We start from the raw sequence: 10162 nt of genomic DNA, 5'->3' as shown, positions 1-10162 counted from the left end.
AACTCAGATCCCATTCTGGCCCTCCCACCACCATGTCCTGTGCAGATCATGAGGGCCTGAATGAACACTTGGGGTTCTTCCTTGTGCCACCCTTACTGAGAAACAAATTCTTCAAATTGTTCCCTTTCTCCTATTCAAGTGGAAACAGCAGGGGAGGAGAGGTCCAGGTTTGGGGTTGGTGCAGGTGCAGGCTGGAAGTAAGAATAAAGGAGAGACTGCCACCTGCCAAGCCTAGGCTAATCACATTCCCTGCTTCTTTATCCTCCAAAATCAACAAAGAGCTTTTTCTCTGCCTTCATCTCTGCCCTTCATTTCTCACCAACAGGTCTCAGAGTCCAAGAGCCTAGAATGAGATGAGCAACATGCCAGTCATGGGAGTTCCAGTGTCACCTACCTCCACCTGTCCAAAGCTAGGGCACCACCATGAATGGTCCATCCATCAAAGCCTGCCAGTGTCCACCAGAGGTCCCTCCCAGGGTCTAGCTGAGGTCAATCTCAGCATGTACCTTGTGTTTATTTCAGAATCTGCTGGAACCAAATCCAGAGAATGTATGAAGCTGCATGTATGCCTTCAATTCAGGTAATTCCAGTGTCAGTTTACCTCCACTCTCAAGGTCCCTTTCAGCCTAAGAGGTGATTCTACTAAAATCCCCTTGGTGTCAAATTCAGTGCTGACTTCTTTCTGGCCTTAGTACTTTCTGGGGACAATCTCAATGCCAACCTCATTTTCCTCCCTCCTGGGTCTGATTAATACTGACATAGCAACTATCAGTGTCTTTTCTTTTGTCCACTGCAGATCTCAATCTCTGCACCTACCCTGTCCCTGTCAGACTCCCAGAATGATGTAGGCCAGGCAATGAAGAAAAAAGCAAGTAGAATTACAACTCCTTTATGATCTTGGCAATCTAAGTGAGGTTGAAAATGTGACCACTCCATAATTACATTCCCAGATTGAACACAAACAGTCTTACTGGAGTACAGGTTTATCAAAAGGTAACTACCCTAATTATTATAAAAAAAAATTCAATATGGAGAGCAATGGCCTATTCCTTTCTCTGGCCACCCTTAGCATCCCAAGGTCCTCTTTTGTTTACATGCTGGATGCTTACCTAAGACCCTCCTCCATTCTCTCTTCTTACTCATAACATCCCCAGGCAGTACAGGTATCAGTTTGCTTACCACACATCCCAGTCATGACCAGCTCCATGTTCTCTTGCCACTGGCTGCGAAAAGAAGTCTAGAAAGAGAAAGCTGAAAATGAAGGCTAAGGAAGATTTTGATGGCTTTGGCTTACAGACTTTTCACATATGTGGCTCCCATGCCACCCTCTGTGTCTTATTCTCAGTGCATCCATATATAAAATAGGGAACTTTTGTAAATTACAACAGCCATGAGCCAGTGAACCTTGTAGCTTTCCTAAGGATCTGGATATGAATGGGAGGTGCTTTTGTAAATTAAAACTTCTCTACTGTTGTGGTGGTTGTTATCATCGTTTCTCAAGACCTAGACGGACCCTCTGATGACCGTGATCCTCAGATATTGTCTTTAGTACTGTGCAAGGTTACTTTGAAATAGGAATCTGTTCTTCCCCACCTTTTCCAGACCCTACATTCTTATCTTAGCTTTAGGAACTCCCCTAATGGTTCTGGGTATCGATAGCCTAGGGGCAAAACCAAAGTATATCCACCCTTGGTACAAGTGTTGACTCCAAGATCCTTTTGGGATTTCTACATGCTTCTTCCAGGCACTCCTCATCCACAGTTTTGCCTCCAGATTCACAACTCATAGTCATGAAATCTCCCCTTCCTTAAATTTAGGATTCTCTTCATTGAAAGGCACCAGGAGTTGGGGTTGTGGTGTAGGCCTGTAATCTCAGCACTCAGGAGGCAGAGGCAGGTAGATTTCTATTATCTATATATTGAGTTTCAGGCCAGGACTGCATAGTGAGAACTTGTCTCAAACTAGGAAGAAAATGAACTTCCAAATTCATGGTCATTCATCCTGTTTCAAGCCAATGAGACCCTAATATCACATCATTTTGGTCCCCTTCCCAGGAGAACCCAAACCAAGAGCTCAGAAGGGTCTCCAATACAAATGTCATGAAGGATTTAGTTCTGTCTTGTGTCTACTGTCCCTTTCCTCTGTAACACATAGCCCTGGAGTACTTCCTCCTCAGATGCCATAAGTTGAGTCCACTCCTTCATGGGGCCTCCTCCTCGATTGTTGGCTGTGTCTCAAGCTAGTTGCATGATAGGGGGTGGTAGTCTGGAAGTGAAATAAAACAGTTGCATAATCAAGGCCAAAGGCCACCTTCTACTTCAGGATGTATAAAAGCAAACCAATTCAGCCATTGCCATCTGTCTGTCACCCTCATCGCCACCATGCTGGCCTCGGGACTGCTCCTGGTGACTGTGCTGGGCTTCCTCATCATCCTGGTCTTCATGTCTGTCTGGAAGCAGAGGAAATTTTCAGGGAAGCTGCCTCCAGGACCCACCCCACTGCCCTTCATCGGGAACTACCTTCAGCTGGACACAGAGCAGATGTACAACTCCCTCATGAAGGTGCCACTGGGCAGGGCGAAGGGTAGAATGGTGGACAGAGGGAGGCCCAGTTTTCAAAGAGGCTTTGTAGTAGGGCATTGACCCCAGGGGGAGTAATTTTAGGCTGGTAGAATTGTGAAGAGCCAGCAACCAACTCCTAGGCATGTGAGACCACATCTTGGGGCATCCCATCTGATAGCTGTTAGAACTCCAGAGAAATGAACCCCAGACCTGTCATCAAGGTGTGACCTCTTTCCTCTAACGTTGCTCATCCTCCTCCATCAGATCAGCGAACGCTATGGTCCCGTGTTCACCATCTACCTGGGGCCTCGCCGAATTGTGGTACTATGTGGACAGGAAGCAGTCAAGGAGGCTCTGGTGGATCAAGCTGAGGAATTCAGTGGGCGTGGCGAGCAGGCCACCTTTGACTGGCTCTTCAAAGGCTATGGTAAGGGGGACAATATGCGCATGGGGGAATGTGGCAGGGAACATTTAGAAGGCATCAGTTTACCCAGCCTTCTCCCTGACTGTTCCATCAACATCGCTGCCTCCTTCTGCGATGGTATTGGGTCTATAGCTTCCTAATCTTCCTGTCTTTCTCTGCCTGTGTCTTCTGATCCCCCTCCCTCACCACAAACACACCACCCATGCCTCCTCCTGCTTCTTGGGATTTTCCATCTGAATCCTGTGCCTCTAGTAGTCTCCTGAGTTTTCCCCACTCCCATTATTCTTAGTTTCTCTAATTGCCCAGGATGCTGTCTCTCTTCCTTTCTGCTGCTGTCTTCTTCCACTGTCTGGGCATCTCAGAAATCTGTTCCCAAGCCCAATATCATGGCAGAAATCTTGTTTCTTCCTAGACTCCCTTTGTCCTCTCTCCCTATTTACTTCTCTTTCCTAGCTTAATTATGAATCCTTCACAACTGTATCCACCCCCAGATCTCCCCAATCTCCCTTCTCTTGCCTGTGCCCTGTTCCTCTGTCTTTGTGCCTCTTTCATCTGTCTTCCTTCTTTCTTCCTCTTTCTTTAGTTCTCTAACTCACTCTTGGGGTACAGCCCAAGTGTGGTCAGTAGTCAGCCACATCCCTTTTGTCTGACCTCTCCCCACTCCTCACCCTCTTTTCCAGGTGTTGCCTTCAGCAATGGGGAGCGTGCCAAGCAGCTGAGGCGCTTCTCCATTGCCACACTGAGGGACTTCGGTGTGGGAAAGCTTGGCATCGAGGAGCGCATCCAAGAGGAGGCAGGCTTTCTCCTGGAGGCATTCCGGAAGACAAACGGTAAGCAGAGCCCCGCAAATTCTCAGGACCGACCAAGGGGAAGACACCCTAGAAAAACAGCACCAACATCCAGAATGGGAACTAGACTAGTGAAGAGAGCCCTGGTCCTGCTGTGTGGCCTGGTGTCTCGGTTTTGGCAGATTTGGAGGACTCAGCATGCTCATTTTGAATTATCTGATACAAAGTATCTGATGCTATTCCATCGTGGAAGCCTTTTTCCTAGCTCCAATGTCTCAGTCTCCATCCTCCTCCTTACCTGCAGGTGCTTTCATTGACCCTACATTCTACCTGAGCAGAACAGTGTCCAATGTCATTAGCTCCATCGTTTTCGGGGACCGCTTTGACTATGAGGATAAAGAGTTCCTGTCACTGCTGAGGATGATTCTGGGGAGCTTCCAGTTCATAGCTACCTATACTGGGCAGGTAACCTGCTTCATTTTGTCCTACCAGCCCAAGACCACAGCTGCCAGCTCACTCCAGAACTGGCAACCTCCTTCCAGCAGTTACCTTCCAAGTAGCCTGGCACTTGTGCCTAAACCAATGTCAATACACAGTCTCTATAGCTGTGCCTGAAATCAGAGCCAACACTACACACAGGCGCTCTCTCTCTCTCTCTCTCTCTCTCTCTCTCTCTCTCACACACACACACACACACAGAAAGAGAGAGAGAGACAGACAGACAGAAGACAGACAGAGATATTGAGAGAATGAGGGACCAAGAGACAGAGAGACAGAGAGCAAGCAAGCTGTCTCAGCTGGGCAAACATTACCATGACAATTCATTTTACTCTCTAACCAAGGTTGCTTCAGGAAGACCTGTTGAATGCACTAGCCTTCTTGAGTTCCCTTGTGCCTGGTGCTGCCAATTCAGGCCACTTAAATCATGTGCCATCTGCAAAATATATGGAGCAAGTCCACTGGACTATGTAGATTAGCTCTTTACTCAGCCATGGAAATACCTAAACCTCTGCATCTCTAAGTAAAATTTCTGCACAGACTGTCCCTCAAACAGCCCAGTTAAAGGTCCTCCTGCACAGCTCACTCACACATCTAAGTAGGGTCCTCCGTGCAGCCGTTTGAATAGCAATGAAGCTGAACATGTGAATATCAGTACTCCTTTAAAATACTTACATATTTTTTATAATATATATCTTTTTTTATTTATTTATTAAAGATTTCTGTCTCTTCCCCACTGCCACCTCCCAATTCCCTCCCCCTCCCCCAATCAAGTCCCCTTCCCTCGTCAGCCCAAAGAGCAATCAGGGTTAGGACATATATATATACATATATATATATGTATATATATAGTATATTGAGCCAATCAACCCCATGACCCCTACCTTCCTTTTTCTCATACATCATTTTCCTTTAGTCCTCTTTGTCCTCTGAGACAGTTTTTTCTACTTCCAAGTGATACACATGTACACATATATGCATAGATACGTGCACACAAGATTTAACATAGGTCTACCCCAAATAAAAAATATACATGAGTTATTTCTCTAAGACTGGTTAAATTTGCATAATAGAGATACTTCCTGGGTGGACCCACTTTCCTGAAAAATGTCATAACTTTGCTTTTAATGGCTGAAGAATAATTCAGTTGTCTATATGGATCACACTTTCCTTCTCCATTACGCTGCTTTTGGACACTTTAGTTGATTGCATAGTTTAGCTATTGTGATTATCCAGCACTAACTGAATGTTGGAGAGCCTGTTAGAACTCACCAATCCAAACCCCATTAGTATATGAACAGCTGTCCTCAGCTGAAGTCACCAACTAAACATCTACATAGGTAACTCCTACCCAACAACTGGATGCTTCCCACCCAGTCTCACCTGAACACCTCAAACCTGAACGTGTTCCCAAATCCACTTCATTTAAAATCTTGAACAATAGCCCTCACACTTAAACTATAAGAAGTCTGTTGCCACACAACCCCACCCGAATGCCTAAACTTCTGGACAGATGATGTGTACATCCCTCTTCCTAAGACAGATGCCACATCTGTTGGGTTTTGTCTAGTGACAGCTGCCTTGGTTTCTCATCTCCTTCCCACCATCAGCTCTATGAGATGTTCTCTTCGGTGATGAAGCACCTGCCAGGGCCACAGCAACAGGCCTTTAAGGAACTGAAGGGGCTGGAAGACTTCATAACCAAGAAGGTGGAACAGAACCAGAGTACCCTGGACCCCAATTCCCCAAGGGACTTCATTGACTCCTTTCTCATCCGTATGCAGCAGGTAAACCCAGAAGCCAGGGAGCATGTTGGGAGGTACAAAGCCAAGTAGGGTGAAATCAGGGACATGTAGGAGTGGAGTTAACAGAGGAGAACTCATCAGTCACCTTGCTATAATCCTCATTCTACATTACTGCTCCATGCACTACCTCTTGTTTTCAAGAGCGTGTACAGGCTGAGAGAGCAGCCAGTGTACAAGGCTGCCGTGTTCCAGGCACTGTTTTAAAGGCTTAGTTTTATTCGAGTATTTAGTGCCCATAACTCTTGAAAAAGGTTGTGTTTGCCTCCTATTCTACAAATGAGGAGGGTGCAGCCCTGTGAATATAGGTGACCTCCTGATATCACAGCAAGAAGGCCATGCATTTTACCCCACTGACTCGGGCTGGTGCTTTCAGCTAACACACTGTTTGCCTCTGCCTGTGCTCATGGCTGTTTACATCTGTGTGACATGAGCTTTATTGTGACCTCCTACATGTTTGTAACAGATATGGAGATTTTGTCATTGTTGGTTTTGAGACAGAATCTTGCTAATGTAGACCTGACTGTTCTGAAACTTGCTATGGAGGCCAGGATAGCCTCAAACCTGTGGCAGTTCTCCTAGGTCTGCTTTCTGGAGGCTGGAATTACCAGTGTGTGGTACCTGGCTGAGATAAAATTTTATCTACTCTGAAGTGCAAAGGGTTGAGGAGTGGATTTTTTTTAGAGAATATTAAGGATTATAATTAAGATATAGGCTCCTGTTGTTAAAACTCATTGTCTGAGGGCTGGAGAGGTGGGTCAGTGTTGTGAGCACTGGCTGCTATTCCAGAGGACCTGGATTCAATTCCCAGTACCTACATGATAGCTCACAGCTATCTGTAACTACAGTTTCAGGGAACCCAACACCCTTGGTTAACACATTAAATTAAAACTGACAATTAAATTGGTCATTAAAGATCAGACAATCAACTAAGTCCTCAATGACAGAAGAGCATGGGATTAGGACACTGGATCACTTCCAAAGCTCTGGAACGTGAAGAGAAGCTGTCATAGCCAGAATCCCTTTTCTCATTTTAGGTCTGGGTCAAAGAGAGGTGAATTAGGGCAGAGAAAGAGAATAAAACAGAAGGGTGCCAAGAGTACACAGAGTGGGTTGGACTTGAATTCCTCCCTTCCCACAGGAGAAGAAGAACCCCAATACAGAGTTCTCCATGAAGAACTTAGTGCTGACTACACTGAACCTCTTCTTTGCTGGTACAGAGACCGTCAGCACCACCCTTCGCTATGGCTTTCTGTTGCTCATGAAGCACCCAGATGTACAGGGTAAGGTTACAAGGGGGGTGATGTTGGAGATTCTAAACATGCTTCTCTGGTCATCAACAATATTCCCAACCTCTCTCAAGAAACTGGACTCTTAAATAGTTACTCCCTTCTCTGTAGAGGCAGAAAGAGAGTTTGTGGGCACCAGCCTCTAGTTGTTGAATAAATTGGTGTGCTATTCAACTGAACCTCAAAAGACCCACTTCCTTGTCCCCATGACCCTGCTTAAATCTCCTTCCTGATAATTCTCATATGGTTGTCATATGCTCCAGTTAAAATGAACCTCCTCCAACAATGCCTATGACTCGCATGTACCGAAAATGATTGACAATGTCATACACTGCTTAATGGCCTTCATCCAGTTCTACACTTTTGCACTATCACCCTTAGGCTGATGTTCTTGGACTCCTAAACAAATGCTTCTTCTTCTCAGCCAAAGTCCAAGAGGAGATTGACAGGGTGATTGGCAAGAACCGGCTGCCCAAATATGAGGACCACTTGAAGATGCCCTACACGGAGGCTGTCATCCATGAGATCCAGAGATGTGGAGACATGCTCCCCATGGGCCTGGCTCGCAGGGTTACCAAGGACACCAAGTTCCGGGACTTCCTCATTCCCAAGGTTATAACTCACACAACCTATAGTGATCTCTGGCCTTCTTCATGGCCCTCCAGGCCCCCCTCCTCATTGGAAACCACCCAGCCCTCTCTCACTTTCTCAGTTATAGGCTCCCTCTGCCATAATATCCCTATAGCCTCCTACATAGAATGTCCTATATCTTGGGTTTCCTGTCAGACTATCTGTCCCCAGAATTTAAACTCTGTGCCTCTCAATCATCAAGTCTCAAGATATAAACTGAATTTACCTAGATCTCCTCTCAGAGACAGGAGTAACATGTCTGCCATGTATCCTGTTTTGGGGTACATAAATCCCTCCAAATCTTGACTTGAGAGAATGAAGCATATATCCTTCTACCTCCCACCACAGACTCCATGTCACCCATTCATCCTGTGTCCTATAACATGGGCCCCACATCTCCTGTTTCACAGATGATGACCTCACATTCCTCAAAGCCCCTCCCTCAAAGCCCCCTCAACTCACATATATTATCTTCATCTTACCTCTCTCATTCCTATGGGCCAACAGGACACTCACCCAAATCTAACTTATCAATCAAATCTTCCTCCTTGACAGGGCACTGAAGTGTTTCCTATGCTGGGATCTGTGCTGAAGGACCCCAAGTTCTTCTCCAACCCCAAAGACTTCAACCCAAATCACTTCCTGGATGACAAGGGGCAGTTTAAGAAGAATGATGCATTTGTACCATTTTCCATAGGTAAGAGGTCACTGTCTAGTGCCAGGCCACTGGTCATACCAACAGAGATAACTCATCCATATCTCTCCATCTTGGAAGATTCTCTTGGATCAAACCCTCAACCAGTTGGCTACAACTCCATATTTTACAAGCACTGAATGATGGAGAGATGATGATCAAGCTATAGTGATAGATTATGGGAATGAAGTCTTAATCTAAGTAAGAGGTCCCTCTCAGATCACACAACCAATTCTTATGAAGACGTGGCAGTTGCATGTGGTGGCAGTCACTTTCCCAGCACTCTGGAGGCAGAGACTTGAGGATCTTAGGCAGTTCGTGGGCAGCCTGGTCTACAGAGTGAGTTGTAGGTCAGCCAGGGCTGTTACACAGAGAAATTCTGTCTCAAAAAATCAGAAAAAAGAAGAAAAAAGAGAGAAAGGTAGGAAGGAAGGAATTAGAGAAGGAAAGGAGGAAGGGAAGGAGGGAGGGATGGAGAGAAAGAGAGAGGGAGGAAGAGTGGAAGGGAGAAAGGAAGAAAGAAAGGGAGGAAGAGAAAGAAAGGGAGGAAGAGAAAGAAAGGGAGGGAGAGAGAGAAAGAGGGAGGGAGGGAGGGAGAAAGGAAGGAAGGAAGGAAGGAAGGAAGGAAGGAAGGAAGGAAGGAAGGAAGGAAGGATGTTGCTACATGGCACCCATACTGGAGAGTGCCTCTGGTAAGAAGGAAATCCACATTTCTCATTGTTATAGTCTGGTGACGATCAACTCACTGCAAGTACAAAGGGAACTGAGGATCAGATATTAGAGCCTTCTTTAAAGATCTTAGCTAGTCCTCCCAAGGCAAACACAGTCAGGGATTTGCTATAAGGATGACATTAAGAACTGGCTTCACCCTCCCTGTCTCTTCTCTTTAGGAAAACGGTACTGCTTCGGAGAAGGACTGGCTAGAATGGAGCTTTTTCTCTTCCTGACAAACATCCTGCAGAATTTCCGCTTCAGGTCCCCACAGACACCCCAGGATATTGATGTGTCCCCTAGACTCGTGGGCTTTGCCACGGTTCCACCAAACTACACCATGAGTTTCTTGTCCCGTTGAGCCAGTGCTGGATGAGGTTAAAGGGAAGGATCAGTTCTCTGATTTTTACCTTCCCTAACTGAATCAAAAATAAACAAATAAAAGCTTTGTGCCAAATCTTTTGTACTTAAAAATTACTTTTATAGTTTTTGAAAGGGTACCTGGGGCAGTAGGAGGGTAAATCACAGATTGGCTTGATCAAGTTACAATAGTAAATACTAAAATTTTTAGACAAGTTTGAAAAATTGCTTGTGAATATAGTCCAAGATGGAATTTAAATCAGATTTCCATTCTTTCAGTTACTACTGAGACAGGGAAAATCTGTTCTGTACAGAGAACAAGAACCCTCTGATAGATATAGGGGCCTTCAGAAGAAGCACAAAAGGGATGGAATGCCCTCATCCTTAAATTATCCTGCAAATAAC

General features: G+C 45.6%; 1 protein-coding gene across 2 annotated transcripts; it reads left to right on the top strand.

Annotated features, from left to right (window-relative positions):
* Nucleotides 1–2333: 2333 nt before the first annotated feature.
* On the top strand, nt 2334–9910 carry LOC126491013 (cytochrome P450 2A5-like). Of its 2 annotated transcripts, none has more exons than XM_050126391.1 (9): nt 2334–2561; nt 2826–2988; nt 3666–3815; nt 4078–4238; nt 5882–6058; nt 7215–7356; nt 7787–7974; nt 8548–8689; nt 9577–9910. In XM_050126391.1, the coding sequence occupies exons 1-9, from the start codon at nt 2382–2384 to the stop codon at nt 9756–9758; spliced, it is 1485 nt and encodes a 494-aa protein (XP_049982348.1). In that variant the 5' UTR covers nt 2334–2381; the 3' UTR covers nt 9759–9910. The 2 variants fall into 2 exon arrangements, with proteins under 2 accessions (XP_049982348.1, XP_049982349.1); XM_050126392.1 differs by having other exon boundaries at nt 7218–7356; nt 9577–9908.
* The last annotated feature ends 252 nt before the right edge of the window (nt 9911–10162 follow it).

Source organism: Alexandromys fortis, unplaced genomic scaffold, assembly GCF_014885135.2.
Source record: "Alexandromys fortis isolate MF-2015 unplaced genomic scaffold, M_Fortis_MF-2015_v1.1 scaffold_240, whole genome shotgun sequence".
Lineage (NCBI taxonomy): Eukaryota > Metazoa > Chordata > Mammalia > Rodentia > Cricetidae > Alexandromys > Alexandromys fortis.
Note: the sequence above shows the minus strand (reverse complement) of the source record. Positions and strands in the feature narration are given on the sequence as shown.

Excerpts from the sequence above, each read along its gene's own strand:
- LOC126491013 (XM_050126391.1), top strand. The coding sequence starts at position 2,382 with ATGCTGGCCTCGGGACTGCTCCTGGTGACTGTGCTGGGCTTCCTCATC. Across the intron at positions 3,816-4,077 it reads GGCATTCCGGAAGACAAACG|GTGCTTTCATTGACCCTACA; the intron begins GTAAGCAGAGCC and ends CCTTACCTGCAG. Across the intron at positions 7,975-8,547 it reads GGGACTTCCTCATTCCCAAG|GGCACTGAAGTGTTTCCTAT; the intron begins GTTATAACTCAC and ends CCTCCTTGACAG.